Source organism: Nerophis lumbriciformis, linkage group LG01, assembly GCF_033978685.3.
Source record: "Nerophis lumbriciformis linkage group LG01, RoL_Nlum_v2.1, whole genome shotgun sequence".
NCBI classification, from domain to species: domain Eukaryota; kingdom Metazoa; phylum Chordata; class Actinopteri; order Syngnathiformes; family Syngnathidae; genus Nerophis; species Nerophis lumbriciformis.
The window spans coordinates 75,277,352-75,293,899 of NC_084548.2; the positions used below are offsets into that span (position 1 = coordinate 75,277,352).

At 39.4% G+C, this 16,548-nt stretch overlaps 1 protein-coding gene and 1 long non-coding RNA gene across 2 annotated transcripts in view; both read left to right on the forward strand.

The window, feature by feature from the left end:
• Positions 1 to 3,695: 3,695 nt before the first annotated feature.
• Positions 3,696 to 16,548, forward strand: part of snx21 (sorting nexin family member 21) — a 32,504-nt gene continuing 19,651 nt past the window's right edge. Inside the window, exons 1-5 of the mRNA XM_061925791.1 lie at positions 3,696 to 3,773; positions 5,730 to 5,967; positions 11,615 to 11,796; positions 11,857 to 11,998; positions 12,061 to 12,226. Of these exons, the coding sequence (XP_061781775.1) occupies positions 3,696 to 3,773; positions 5,730 to 5,967; positions 11,615 to 11,796; positions 11,857 to 11,998; positions 12,061 to 12,226 (806 nt within the window). The remainder of the gene's footprint in view (positions 3,774 to 5,729; positions 5,968 to 11,614; positions 11,797 to 11,856; positions 11,999 to 12,060; positions 12,227 to 16,548) is intronic.
• LOC133572782 (uncharacterized) lies at positions 12,565 to 14,700 on the forward strand. The gene is made up of 2 exons (XR_009810576.1): positions 12,565 to 12,975; positions 14,194 to 14,700. It is a non-coding gene; the product is annotated as an uncharacterized lncRNA (long non-coding RNA).

The following is a 16,548-nucleotide window of genomic DNA, read 5'->3' on the forward strand; positions in this document are numbered from 1 at the left end:
TACCAGCAGAGGAGCATGTATGGCAGCGCACACACACAGAGTACTTACAAGCAGACACAGTGTGTAGACAGAAAAGGGAGAACGGACGCATTTTGGTGTAAAAAGTAAAGATAAAGTTGAAGTTATAACACTGAAACACCCTCAGGAAGAGCTGCTTTAACACATGGCTAACTAGTTAGCAGCTAACGTCCATCCACAGTGTTTTAGCTACTTCTAAATCACTCATCCTGGTCTCCATGGCAACAAATGAAGTAACATTATCACTGGAGGAGGAGGAATAGCTAAACATGCTTCACTACACACCGTAGGAGGATACAATAGCTCACCAGCATCACAATGTAAACAAACGCCATGGGTGGATCTACACCTGACATCCACTGTAATGATACCAAGTACAAGAGCGTATCTAGTCGATACTTCTATGATTACATCGATATTTCCTTTTTTCAAATGTATATTATGTTTATGAAGTCAGTAAATACGTCCCTGGACACATGAGGACTTTGAATATGACCAATGTATGATCCTGTAACTACTTGGTATCGGATCCATACCTAAATGTGTGGTATCATCCAAAACTAATGTCAAGTATCGAAGAAGAGAAGAATAAGTGATTATTACATTTGAACAGAAGTGTAGATAGAACATGTTAAAACAGAAAATAAGCAGATATTAACAGTAAATTAATCATCCATTTTTACAGTTTGTCCCTCATAATGTGTACAAAATAATAGGTGTATAAATGACACAATATGTTACTGCATAGACTAATTAGGAGTCTTTGTTTGTTTACTTACTACTAAAAGACAAGTTGTCTATTTTATTGAAGGACTAAATGACAATAATAAACATATGTTTCATCTACACTAACATTTTTTTGTTAAATCAAGACAATAATGACATTTTTTGTGGTCCCCTTTATTAAGAAAAGTACCGAAAAGTATTAAAAAGTATCGAATATATTTTGGTACCAGTACTGGTACCAAACTATTGGTATCGGGACAGCCCTAGACACAATCCAAACAACCTTCCCTAGTCATGGTCCCAAAAAAAAGAAATGCAAAATTGTGGATACGTGTTGAACGTTGTGGATATTATGAATAACATCCAAACACCATAAACATTTTTTTTTAAATACACTCATTTAAATCCATGAGAGTGCATGATGGGAAAAAAATATAAAACACTCTCCACACTTGTCCTTTATAATGTGTACAAAATAATAGGTGTATAAATGACACAATATGTTACTGCGTAGACTAATTAGGAGTCTTTGTTTGTTTACTTACTACTAAAAGACAAGTTGTCTAGTATGTTCACTATTTTATTTAAGGACTAAATGACAATAATAAACATATGTTTCATGTACACTAAAATAAAGACAATCTTGGCACTCAGCATCAAGGGTTGGAATTGGGGGTTAAATCACCAAAAATGATTCCCGGGCGTGGCCACCGCTGCTGCTCACTGCTCCCCTCACCTCCCAGGGGCGTGATCAAGGGTGATGGGTCAAATGCAGAGAATAATTTCGCCACACCTAGTGTGTGTGTGTGTGTGACTATCATTGCTACTTATTATTGTAATGACATTTTTTTGTGGTCCCCTTTATTTAGAAAATCAAGCAAAGTCCGTGTAGTTAGTCCGCCATGATTATCAAGCCAAACATCGCTAGTGCGCATGCGCCCGACTTTGTGTTGCCTAAAACGCATTAATAAATGATGTTTTTTTCTGTAATTAAAAAGAAAATAGTGAGTGTGTTCACTAGTGATGGGTTGATGAGGCGTCATGAAGCGTTTCGACACATTGCAAAACTGTATTGATACTGTGTCGATACTGTGTCACTAAATACTGACATCTGCTGGACATTAAAAATCCCTACAGGCAACCTATGGACCGACTCAACTGACACTGATTTGATGCCCTAGTACAGGGGTCACCAACCTTTTTGAAACCAAAAACTACTTCTTGGGTACTGATTAATGCGAAGGGCTACCAGTTTAATACACACTTAAATAAATAAATATATTGTCATTTGTAAGTGTGATTTAAACAAGAATAGCTAAATAAATACATTTATATATATAAAAAAATGGGTATTTCTGTCTGTCATTCCGTCGTACATTTTTTTTTCCTTTTACGGAAGGTTTTTTGTAGAGAATAAATGATGAAAAAAACACTTAATTGAACGGTTTAAAAGAGGAGAAAACACGAAAAAAATTAAAATACAATTTTGAAACATAGTTTATCTTCAATTTCGACTCTTTAAAATTCAAAATTCAACCGACAAAAAGAGAAAAACTAGCTTATTTGAATCTTTTTGAAAAAATAAAAGAAATAATTTATGGAACATCATTGGTAATTTTTCCTGATTAAGATACATTTTAAAATTTTGATGACATGTTTTAAATTGGTTAAAATCCAATCTGCACTTTGTTAGAATATTTAACAAATTGGACCAAGCTATATTTCTAACAAAGACAAATCAGTATTTCTTCTAGATTTTCCAGAAGAAAAATTTTAAAAGAAATTCAAAATACTTTGAAATAAGATTTAAATTTGATTCTACAGATTTTCTAGATTTGCCAGAATAATTTTTTAGAATTTTAATCATAGTAAGTTTGAAGAAATATTTCACAAATATTCTTCGTCGAAAAAACAGAAGCTAAAATATTTATTATTCTTTACAATAAAAAAAAAAAAAATTTTTTACTTGAACATTGATTTAAATTGTCAGGAAAGAAGAGGAAGAAATTTAAAAGGTAAAAAGGTATATTTGTTTAAAAATCCTAAAATCATTTTTAAGGTTGTATTTTTTCTCTAAAATTGTATTTCTAAAAGTAATAAGAAGCAAAGTAAAAAAATAAATGAATTTATTTCAACAAGTGAAGACCCATCCATCCATCCATTTTCTACCGCTTATTCCAAGTGAAGACCAAGTCTTTAAAATATTTTCTTGGATTCTATTTGAGTTTTGTCTCTTTTAGAATTAAAAATGTCGAGCAAAGCGAGACCAGCTTGCTAGTAAATAAATACAATTTAAAAAATAGAGGCAGCTCACTGGTAAGTGCTGCTCTTTGAGCTATTTTTAGAACAGGCCAGCGGGCGACTGATCTGGTCCTTACGGGCTACCTGGTGACCACGTTGGTGACCCCTGCCCTAGTATATACAATAATATAAACCAAGTCATTCTATTTCATTTAGGATTATTTCATATCTTCATTTAAATAAAAATATATTTTTATCTTTTTTAGATACAGTCAATAAATAATGTGAACATGTATCATAACATGGAAATCTAAGAGAACGTGTTGTGGATGATTGTGGACTGGGAATTTTTTTTAATTTTATTTTTTTACACATTTTTATTAAAAAAAAAAAAAAAAAGTTTTTCCGACGTATTACATTTTAGACGATTTCTCTTCTTAGTTATTATTTCTCCGGCTGTAGAAAAGAGCCGCTCACAGGGCACAGAGGAGGCGACACAGTTGGCGTATCGGTCACGTGACCAAAACAGCTCATGATCGGTCACGTGACTTTCTAAAAGCGGTACGCGCACCGGCACAGGGTTTCGCTCTATGAGCTCGACGCATGCGCCGATGCATCGGTGTTGCCGGACCCATCACTAGTGTTCACAAACCTCCTAATGGAAGATGGCTAACTTTTCCCCTCTGCATGCCCTCAGGCCTGGCGGTGCCATGGCGTCCCGGCTGCTGGACCGCTTGAAGCGCTCGCTCTTTAAAGGCGATCAGGGGGCGGGGCCTGAGCAGGAAGCTGCGGTCGGAGCGGCGGCGGAGCGGGGGCGGAGCGAGGACCGCTGGGAGGCGGAGCTCGAAGAGGAGGACGAGTGCGTGACGGAGCGACTCGGCGGCACGCTGTCCTTCGACAGCCGTGGCGAGGCGGAGGATGAGGCGGAGGCGGAGGGGTCGGGGCTGGACAGCGACTCGGACTTCCTGGGAGAATCCATAGAGGAGGGGCTTAGCAGTACAGGTGAGAAGGCGCCACCTGTAACGGCCAGTGACGTGCGGTGAGGTTGATGACTGGTGAGGCACTGACTTCATCACAGTCAGATTTACAAACATATGAACCCTAAAGAGTATCTTATTCACCATTTGATTGGCAGCAGTTAACGCAGTGGTTCTCAAACTTTTTTTGTCATCCCCCACTTTGGACAAGGGGGAGTTTTCAAGCCCCACCTTCCCCCATCGCCCCAACAGAGCGCTAATGCCAAGCTTTAACATTTTCAAATTTATTGAACATCAAGTTGTATACATTCGAACTCAATAACATAAAATAACATTAAGTTCAATAATAAATAAAATAACTGTGCAGCTGTGGTATAACTTGCATCAAGTTCAATAATAAATAAAATAACTTCCATCAAGTTCAATAATAAATAAAACAAAAGTGTTATAACTTGCATCAAGTTCAATAATAAATCAAAAAAAGTGTTATAACTTGCATCACGTTCAATAATAAATCAAAAAAACTGTTATAACTTGCATCAAGTTCAATAATAAATCAAAAAAGTGTTATAACTTGCATCACGTTCAATAATAAATCAAAAAAGTGTTATAACTTGCATCAAGTTCAATAATAAATCAAATAAAAGTGTTATAACTTGCATCAAGTTCAATAATAAATCAAAAAAAGTGTTATAACTTGCATCAAGTTCAATAATAAATCAAAAAGTGTTATAACTTGCATCACGTTCAATAATAAATCAAAAAAAGTGTTATAACTTGCATCAAGTTCAATAATAAATCAAATAACTTGCATCAAGTTCAATAATAAATCAAAAAAAGTGTTATAACTTGCATCAAGTTCAATAATAAATAAAACAAAAGTGTTATAACTTGCATCAAGTTCAATAATAAAAAAAAGTGTTATAACTTGCATCAAGTTCAATAATAAATCAAATAAAAGTGTTATAACTTGCATCAAGTTCAATAATAAATCCAATAACTTGCATCAAGTTCAATAATAAATCAAAAAAAGTGTTATAACTTGCATCAAGTTCAATAATAAATAAAACAAAAGTGTTATAACTTGCATCAAGTTCAATAATAAATCAAAAAAAGTGTTATAACTTGCATCAAGTTCAATAATTAATCAAATAACTTGCATCAAGTTCAATAATAAATCAAATAACTTGCATCAAGTTCGATAATAAATCAAAAAAAGTGTTATAACTTGCATCAAGTTCAATAATAAATAAAACAAAAGTGTTATAACTTGCATCAAGTTCAATAATAAATAAAAGTGTTATAACTTGCATCAAGTTCAATAATAAATCAAATAAAAGTGTTATAACTTGCATCAAGTTCAATAATAAATCCAATAACTTGCATCAAGTTCAATAATAAATCCAAAAAAGTGTTATAACTTGCATCAAGTTCAATAATAAATCAAAAAAGTGTTATAACTTGCATCAAGTTCAATAATAAATAAAACAAAAGTGTTATAACTTGCATCAAGTTCAATAATAAATCAAAAAAAGTGTTATAACTTGCATCAAGTTCAATAATTAATCAAATAACTTGCATCAAGTTCAATAATAAATACAATAAAAGTGCCACTTTGCAATCTTTGCAAAAAAAAAAAGGAGGAGCTATGCATTTGGCAAGACAGGGCAAGTGACAGCACTTTCCCCCAGGAGAGCCACCTTGCTTCACTGTGAAACAGCACGGCTGCTGGACCGCTTGAAGCGCTCGCTCTTTAAAGGCGATCAGGGGGCGGGGCCTGAGCAGGAAGCTGCGGGCGGAGCGGCGGCGGAGCGGGGGCGGAGCGAGGACCGCTGGGAGGCGGAGCTCGAAGAGGAGGACGAGTGCGTGACGGAGCGACTCGGCGGCACGCTGTCCTTCGACAGCCGTGGCGAGGCGGAGGATGAGGCGGAGGGGGAGGGGTCGGGGCTGGACAGCGACTCGGACTTCCTGGGAGAATCCATAGAGGAGGGGCTTAGCAGTACAGGTGAGAAGGCGCCACCTGTAACGGCCAGTGACGTGCGGTGAGGTTGATGGCTGGTGAGGCACTGACTTCATCACAGTCAGATTTACAAACATATGAACCCTAAAGAGTATCTTATTCACCATTTGATTGGCAGCAGTTAACGCAGTGGTTCTCAAACTTTTTTTGTCATCCCCCACTTTGGACAAGGGGGAGTTTTCAAGCCCCATCTGCCCCCATCGCCCCAAAAGAGCGCTAATGCCAAGCTTTAACATTTTCAAATTTATTGAACATCAAGTTGTATACAATCGAACTCAATAACATAAAATAACATTAAGTTCAATAATAAATAAAATAACTGTGCAGCTGTGGTATAACTTGCATCAAGTTCAATAATAAATAAAGTAACTTCCATCAAGTTCAATAATAAATAAAACAAAAGTGTTATAACTTGCATCAAGTTCAATAATAAATCAAAAAAAGTGTTATAACTTGCATCACGTTCAATAATAAATCAAAAAAACTGTTATAACTTGCATCAAGTTCAATAATAAATCAAAAAAGTGTTATAACTTGCATCACGTTCAATAATAAATCAAAAAAGTGTTATAACTTGCATCAAGTTCAATAATAAATCAAATAAAAGTGTTATAACTTGCATCAAGTTCAATAATAAATCAAAAAAAGTGTTATAACTTGCATCAAGTTCAATAATAAATCAAAAAGTGTTATAACTTGCATCACGTTCAATAATAAATCAAAAAAAGTGTTATAACTTGCATCAAGTTCAATAATAAATCAAATAACTTGCATCAAGTTCAATAATAAATCAAAAAGTGTTATAACTTGCATCACGTTCAATAATAAATCAAAAAAAGTGTTATAACTTGCATCAAGTTCAATAATAAATCAAAAAAAGTGTTATAACTTGCATCAAGTTCAATAATAAATCAAAAAGTGTTATAACTTGCATCACGTTCAATAATAAATCAAAAAAAGTGTTATAACTTGCATCAAGTTCAATAATAAATCCAATAACTTGCATCAAGTTCAATAATAAATCAAAAAAAGTGTTATAACTTGCATCAAGTTCAATAATAAATAAAACAAAAGTGTTATAACTTGCATCAAGTTCAATAATAAAAAAAAGTGTTATAACTTGCATCAAGTTCAATAATAAATCAAATAAAAGTGTTATAACTTGCATCAAGTTCAATAATAAATCCAATAACTTGCATCAAGTTCAATAATAAATCAAAAAAAGTGTTATAACTTGCATCAAGTTCAATAATAAATCAAAAAAGTGTTATAACTTGCATCAAGTTCAATAATAAATAAAACAAAAGTGTTATAACTTGCATCAAGTTCAATAATAAATCAAAAAAAGTGTTATAACTTGCATCAAGTTCAATAATTAATCAAATAACTTGCATCAAGTTCAATAATAAATACAATAAAAGTGCCACTTTGCAATCTTTGCAAAAAAAAAAAAGGAGGAGCTATGCATTTGGCAAGACAGGGCAAGTGACAGCACTTTCCCCCAGGAGAGCCACCTTGCTTCACTGTGAAACAGCACGGCTGTATGATCAGCTCCCATTTCCTCACACAGTGCAGAGAACAGTCGCGCTTTCAGTGGTCGTGTTTTGATCAAATTTACCGCGCTCACAACGTCTGTTAAAACCTCATTGAGTTCGGGGCTGAGCTGCCTTGACGCGAGTGCTTCCCGGTGAATGACACAGTGTGTGCCCGTCACATTTTTGTTTCTCTGCAGGCGCTGGCTCTGGCTCGACGACCTTTGAGGTGTGAGTCACAAATGTATATATTTGTGTAATTGTGATCCACACATTAGCCTGCTACCCATCCGCTCGAAAGTTTGTTCCGCTTAGCCCCGCCCCCATTAGTTACTGTTGCTATGTCTGTCAAACTTTCGCTCGTACCGAGAAATATAAAGCCTACAGTAAAAATAAGTACCGGTAATTTCCATTTATTTATATAGCGGATTTCACAGACAGAATCACAAAGTGATTTACAGTGTGTATAGAAAATGAAAGCATAGTAAAAAAAATAATCTAAGAATATAATAATTTAAAAAAAAATTTAAAGTGAAATTTCCTCCCGTTCCTCGCGCCCCACCTGTCATGTCTCCATTCCCCACCAGTGGGGCGCGCCCCACACTTTGAGAAACGCTGAGTTAACGGGTTATGTTTAAAAGCTCATACCAGCATTCTTCCCTGCTTGGCACTCAGCGTCAAGGCTTGGAATTGGGGGTTAAATCACCAAAAATGATTCCCAGGCCGCTGCTGCCCACTGCTCCCCTCACCTCCCAGGGGGTGATCAAGGGGATGGGTCAAATGCAGAGGACAAATTTCATTACACCTAGTGTGTGTGTGACAATCATTGCTACTTTAACTTAACTTTAACTTTATACATACAAACTGTAGCACACAAAAAAGCACATTTAATAAAAAAAAACGTTATTATGGTCTTACCTTTACTTAGAAATGAAGTCCATGCGCCGCAACTAAAGCCCTCACTTCAACTTTCCACGTGCAAGATTGAATCTATTTAAAAAAGTGTAACCGAGGGTTTATAAATGTCGCCTATACTGTATGAAACTACAAAATAGCAAACACGGAGGCTCCAGTTTACACGAGGACCACTTTATTTACCTTCTTTCAAAAACCTCCGCTCCTCTCCAACGTGTCATCACTTCCGCTATTAGCGCCTTCAAAATAAGAGCTCAAGGCATATACTGTATAACAGCGCATAACAGGAACTTAACATCACAAAGAGGAAAGCCCATGAAAATAGGTTACAAAAGTTATTTAATAAGAAGCCAAAAAGTGCAAAAACAATAATAATCGTGTTGGAGGAGTTGTGAATTAGGTACACTTGCAGTCTGCAGGTGTACCTAATGTTGTGTCCCTGCAGTCATTCACAACTCCTCCAACACCCACATTATTGTTTTTGCACTTTTTGGCTTCTTATGAAATAATTTTTTAAAATAGATTCAATCTTGCACTGTCAGGACTTGATCTTGGGAGTTTGCTTTTCCAGGATGCAACAGAAAGTTGGCTCGTGCGAGACGGGAATGAAGGTACATGATTTATTATTATCAAAAAAGGGAATAAATGAAAGCGCGCACAGTGGCGCAGAATAAACTATAAAACCAAAAGACTATAGCAAAAAAAGTACAAACAAAAAACACGCACAATGGCGGAGAACAAACTATGAAACCAAAAAGACTATAAATATGGAACAAAAACTTACTTGGCTTGGACAAAAGTAGTTGCTTGAGGAATTGACATGAAAAGAAGTATCAGGCATGAACAGAGCATAAATGTGTTGTGGTCGTCAGGACGAACAACAGAAAATGAATGAACTTAAATACTATGGACATGATTAGTGAAAGCAGGTGCGTGACTCAAAACGTGAAACAGGTGCGTGACGTGACAGTTGCTATGGTGACAAACAAGAGTGCACAATGAGTCCAAACGTGGAACAGGTGAAACTAATGGGTAATCATGCAAACAAGACAAGGGAGTGAAAAGCCAGAAACTAAACAAAACATGACTTAGAACAAAACATGATTACACAGACATGACATGCACGTGGAAAGTTTAAGTGTGGGCTTTATGTTATGATCCGCTGCCCGGATCATATTTTTGTTTACGTTTTCAAGGTACTTGTGTTTTTTGTTAGTTTTGGACTCCTTGAGTGCCTGTTTTGTACACCTGAGTTTGTTGCCATGGCTGCTTATTATTTTCGCCTGCCGCGTGTGTTCCCTGTTTGTCATCACTGACATTATTATTTAAGCCTGCCTTCCCTGTCATTCTGTCTTGCTTCCTAGTTTGTTTTCACACAACAGATGACGACTTTTGTTTCCTGCTCTGAACCTGCTAGACTCCTTTTTACCTTCTAGCTCCCACGCTAGCTCTTTTAGTTTTTGCCTTCCGTGCTACGAGCACGTTTTTGTTTATTCCAGTATAATTTATTTCTTAAATAAATCATTTCTTACCTGCACGCTGTGTCCGAAGCCCGATCTGCATTCCTGGGCCCCGGTCGTCACACTTTAGTTGATATAACAATTCTACGGCGGGGGTGCAGGAGGCGAGCCTCAGCCAGTGCGTCTTTTGCAGCCGTTTTATGATCGCTCAGCACAAGAAATACGTTACACACATACAGTTGTTGACAAAATACACTGTACATTATATACCTCAGCTAACTAAACTATGGAAATGTATAATATAATTCATATAGCAATACGGTCTCACTGCACAGCAGGCCAGCAGTTAGCCGAGTCATTGCGCAATCCATGTTGAGGCACTGAGTGACGTGCCTCAACTGGCTGCTGTTCACCGCACCGTCTCTTCTCAGTATTTGAACGGCAAATGTGAAAATTCAGCGATTTTGAATAAAAATAATCTAAAACTGGTAAAGTTAAATGGAAAATAACTTTATAGTATAATCACTGGATACTAGAGATGCGCGGATAGGCAATTATTTCATCCGCAACCGCATCAGAAAGTCGTCAACCATCCGCCATCCACTCGATCTAACATTTGATCAGAACCGCATCCGCCCGCACCCGCCCGTTGTTATATATCTAATATAGACGATGCAAGGCATTAGTGAGGTTATAAAGCTTTTGCCTGTTAAAGAAAGGAGACTGATCCAATGCAGCACAGACATTTGCGTGCCACGCTGTCACGACCCAGACGCACACCAGTGCGCAATCATATGGGAGCCGCGCTGAGCGCACCTCCAAGCGCGTCTCACTGCCGGCGACGGCCGGGTATATGGGCCCGACGCTCCAGCGCCATCCATTTTCAGGGCTAGTTGATTCGGCAGGTGGGTTGTTACACACTTCTTAGCGGGTTCCGACTTCCATGGCCACCGTCCTAGCTGCTGTCTATATCAACCAGGGTGAGCCCCACCCCTTTCGTGAGCGCACTGCGCGCGGAGTGACCCCTGTTACGCGCCCCCGGCAACAGGGGTGGCGGGCAGGTAAGCTGCGCGGGCGGAGCGCGCGGAGTGACCCCTGTTACGAGCCCCCGGCCACGGGGGTGGCGGGCAGGTAAGCTGCTTACCTGCTGCGCGTGACGCCGGCCGCGGCGAAGGCGGACGAGGCGGGGTGTCGGTGCGGTGGGCGTGGTGGTGACCCTGGACGTGCGTCGGGCCCTTCTCGCGGATCGCCTCAGCTACGGCTCCCGGACCCCGGCGAGGCGTCCCTTCTCCGCTCCGTAAAAGTGTCCATCTCTTTTTTTTTTCTTCTTCTGTTGTGGCATATGCTGCAGGTGCCTGCTCGTTTTTCGTATGTGGGTAACAACATTTAACTATGTATATATATTTACCAATTGGTTTAACTGCCACCCGCCTGAATCTATTTAAAATCTAATTTTTTTTAATTTCAACCACCCGACCCGACCCGCGGATAAAATCTAATTTTTTTTAAATTTCATCCGCCCGATCCGCGGATAATCCGCGGACTCCGCGGTTGTGCCCGCAAACCGCGCATCTCTACTGGATACATATAACAATTTAATTAATTTTTTTTTCCTTTTACATTTTTTTTCTTTCCATGATGAGGCGGGGCCTCACCTGCCTCTAGTGACTGCACGTCACTGGTAACGGCGTACATATTTATTGATTGAGCTCATCGTTATTTTAGACGCCAGTCCTGTCGGCCCCTCCCCCTCCGGCCCGCTGACTCGGCAGCTGCAGGACAGCTGGCGGAGCCTGCGTGGGCTGGGCGGAGGAAGCCCCGCCCACAAGATGCATCGCCAGGCGGACGGTTTGTCGTTTGAGGTGACGGACGCCAGCGTGGTGCAGGACGGCTCCTCCAAGTACGTGGTGAGTTGGGAAACGGGAGGAAGGTCATCGGGCTTTTTCACTGCTGCGCTCTCCCGCCAGCTCTACACCGTCCACGTGGTCCAGTCCGGCGGCAGCGACAAGACCCCGGCCGTCATCACCCGCCGCTATTCCGACTTCCGCCGGCTGCACGCCACCCTCCGCCGTCGCCACGGGGACCAGATGGAGCGCGTGGTCTTCCCGCGTAAGCCAGCGTCTTCCGTCACGTGGGCGGCGCCGTGGTCACTCCCTGTTTGCCCCCCGCAGGTAAGAAGATGCGCAAGAACTTCACGGCCGAGACCATCGCCAAGCGCAGCCGCGCCTTCGAACAGTACCTGTCTCACCTGTGCGCCCTCTCTGGCCTCGGGGGGGCGCTGTGTGTGCGGCAGTTCTTCTACCTGGCCGACCTGCAGACTGGACAGCTGCTCATCAGGTGACACCTTCTTCTACAAGCAGGAAGTTAGTTTGATGACGTAGAGGAAGTAATAATATGATGTCCACTTGAAGGCCGATCTGGAAAGTAGGAATCTAGAGCGCTACGGTTAAGATGTCAGGTTCAAACACCAAACTATCTATTACACAAGACAAGAAGAAGGAATCAGGCAGAGTTAAATTTTTCAAATGAGGAGAAACGTATGGGGCTGCACCCTCAGTTCCAGTTCCACCCTACGCTCTAAGGTACAGTCCCACATGCTCCTCTATTTATTCAGGAGGTCCCTAGTTAACATCACTGAGGCTGAGGCTGCTTCTGAAGGGAGGGGTAATGCAAGCAGCCCCAGCAGACACAATACGTGATTATTCAGAATGGAAATGTGCTGACACTCGTCATTTCGCCCTGTCTCTGTTTTGTCTGCGTTGAGGTACTCGATGTCCGTCCTTGGCTGTCAGCAGGCAGGGTCTGGAAACAAACTGCCGACAGGAGACAACTCGCAAAACAAGATTACAAGTTGTGTGCCTTTGCACTGATGGAAAAGTACAACTTCAGCACAATTGATAATAACTATAGCAACTGCCTTTAAGCATAAGAGTTGTGTGATAACTTATACATAATTATTCTAACACACCTTCTTCTAGAAGCAGGAAGTTAGTTTGATTGATGACGTAGAGAAAGTAATAATATGATGTCCACTTGAAGGTCGATCTAGAAAGTAGGAATCTAGAGCGCTACGGTTAAGATGTCAGGTTCAAACACCAAACTATCTATTACACAAGACAAGAAGAAGGAATCAGGCATAGACAAAGTTTTCATTTTCACATGTGGAGAAACGTATGGGGCTGCACACTCAGTTACAGTTCCACCCTACGCTCTAAGGTACAGTCCCACGTGCTCCTCTATTTATTCGGGAGGTCCCTAGTTAACATCACTGAGGCTGCTTCTGAAGGGAGGGGTAAGGCAAGCAGCCCCAGCAGACACAATACGTGATTATTCAGAATGGAAATGTGCTGACACTCGTCATTTCGCCCTGTCTCTGTTTTGTCTGCGTTGAGGTACTCGATGTCCGTCCTTGGCAGTCAGCAGGCAGGGTCTGGAAACAAACTGCCGACAGGAGACAACTCGCAAAACAAGATTACAAGTTGTGTGCCTTTGCACAGATAGAATAGTACAACTTCAGCACAATTGATAATAACTATAGCAACAGCCTTTAAGCATAAGAGTTGTGTGATAACTTATACATAATTATTCTAACACACCTTCTTCTAGAAGCAGGAAGTTAGTTTGATGACGTAGAGAAAGTAATAATATGATGTCCACTTGAAAGTAGGAATCTAGAGCGCTACGGTTAAGATGTCAGGTTCAAACACCAAACTATTACACAAGACAAGAAGAAGGAATCAGGCATAGACAAAGTTCACATTTTCACATGAGGAGAAACGTATGGGGCTGCATCCTCAGTTACAGTTCCACCCTATGCTCTAAGGTACAGTCCCACGTGCTCCTCTATTTATTCGGGAGGTCCCTAGTTAACATCACTGAGGCTGCTTCTGAAGGGAGGGGTAAGGCAAGCAGCCCCAGCAGACACAATACGTGATTATTCAGAATGGAAATGTGCTGACACTCGGGATTTCGCCCTGTCTCTGTTTTGTCTGCGTTGAGGTACTCGATGTCCGTCCTTGGCTGTCAGCAGGCAGGGTCTGGAAAGAAACTGCCGACAGGAGACAACTCGCAAAACAAGATTACAAGTTGTGTGCCTTTGCACAGATAGAAAAGTACAACTTCAGCACAATTGATAATAACTATAGCAACGGCCTTTAAGCATAAGAGTTGTGTGATAACTTATACATAATTATTCGAACACACCTTCTTCTAGAAGCAGGAAGTTAGTTTGATGACGTAGAGAAAGTAATAATATGATGTCCACTTGAAAGTAGGAGTCTAGAGCGCTACGGTTAAGATGTCAGGTTCAAACACCAAACTATCTATTACACAAGACAAGAAGCAAGGAATCAGGCAGAGACAGAGTTCAAATTTTCACATGAGGAGAAACGTATTGTGCTGCACACTCAGTTCCAGTTCCACCCTATGCTCTAAGGTACAGTCCCACGTGCTCCTCTATCTATTCGGGAGGTCCCTAGTTAACATCACTGAGGCTGCGATGGCGTAAAGAAGGCACAATAACAAACGCAGAATGAATCTGTCATGTCTGTGTGACCGTGTTTTGTATTAGTCATGTTTTGTTTAGTTATTGGACTCTTTAGTTTCTGGCTTTTCGCTCCCTTGTCTTGTTTCCATGGTTACCCGTTAGTTTCACCTGCTCCACGTTTGGACTCATTGTGCACTCTTGTTTGTCACCATAGCAACCCATTAGTTTTCACCTGTCACGTCACGCACCTGTTTTGAGTCACGCACCTGTTTTCGTTAATCACGTCTGTAGTATTTAAGTTCATTGTTTTCAGTTTGTCTTCCTGGCGACATCCCGCATTTATGCTTCCGCACACTCTCCACACACCCTTATGACCCTCGCTGCTCCTTTTTTCATGCCGGTTTCTCGTCCAAGTAAGTTTTCTTTGTTCATGCCATAGTTTGCAAGTTTTGTTTAATTGTTCATAGTTTCTGCCTTTGTGCAAGTTTTGTGTTATTTCACGCCACGTATGGTCCAAATCTTTTGCACCTCGGGAGAACAAACCTAGCCATCAAAGATATCATTCTACACATTGAGTCTATTAGAGTGCTAAAAGAGTTAATCAATAATCAATATATCAGTGTGCAGCTTTTTAAACATCACGTCCTTTTTGTGTTTTGTTGTTTGTTTCCATTGCTGCTATTTGAACTGGTTTTTTTTACAAATACATAAACAAAGTTAATTGTTTTGGTTGGGTTTTTTTTAGCAATTTGCCTTTCTTTTCTTTTTAATTCACAACATTTTAATAATCATTTAAATTTTTGTAACATCTGAATGAGCAGCACAGGTACAGTACTAGGGTTGTTCCCATACCAATAGTTTGGTACCGGTACCAAAATAATTTTGATACTTTTCTAAATTAAGGGGACCACAAAAAATGTCATTATTGTCTTTATTGTAACAAAAACTCTTAGAGTACATGAAACATATGTTTATTATTGTCATTTAGTCCTAATCCATGGGTGGATCTACACCTGACATCCACTGTAATGATACCAAGTACAAGAGTGTATCTAGTCGATACTACTGAAGACAAGATGACGGGAGAAGACCAGATGACGGGGGGGGGGACCATATGACGGGGAAAGACAAGGTGACGGGGGAAGACAAGGTGACGGGGGAAGACAAAGTGATGGGGGAAGACAAGATGATACTACTATGATTTCATTGATGTTTTTTATCATCACAAAATCTTTGTTTCCCTTTTTAAAAAATGAATATTATGTTTATAAAGTGAGTAAATACGTCCCTGGACACACGAGGACTTTGATAATGACCAATGTATGATCTTGTAACTACTTGGTATCGAATCGATACCTAAATGTGTGGTATCATCCAAAACTAATGTCAAGTATCAAAGAAGAGAAGAATAAGTGATTATTACATTTTAACAGAAGTGTAGATAGAACATGTTAAAACAGAAAATAAGCAGATATTAAAATAAAATAAAATTTTTTACAGTTTGTCCCTCATAATGTGTACACAATAATAGGTGTATAAATGACACAATATGTTACTGCATAGACTAATTAGGAGTCTTTGTTTGTTTACTTACTACTAAAAGACAAGTTGTCTAGTATGTTCACTATTTTATTTAAGGACTAAATGACAATAATAAACATATGTTTCATCTACACTAAGATGTTTTGTTACAATAAAGACAATAATGTCATTTTTTGTGGTCCCCTTTATTTAGAAAAGTATCGAAAGTATTGAAACAAATTTTAGTGCCCGTACTGGTACCAAACTATTGGTATCGGGACAACCCTAGACACAATCCAAACAACCTTCCCTAGTCATGGTGCAAAAAAAAAAATGCAAAATTGTGGCTACGTATGAACTTTGTATATATTATGAAACATTTTTACAGTTTGTCCCTTTATAATGTGTACAAAATAATAGGTGTATAAATGACACAATATGTTACTGCATAGACTAATTAGGAGTCTTTGTGTTTACTTACTACTAAAAGACAAGTTGTCTAGTATGTTCACTATTTTATTTAAGGACTAAATGACAATAATAAACATATGTTTCATCTACACTAACATTTTTTGTTACAATAAGACAATAATGACATTTTTTGTGGTCCCCTTTATTTAGAAAAGTATCGAAAGTATTGAAACAAATTTTA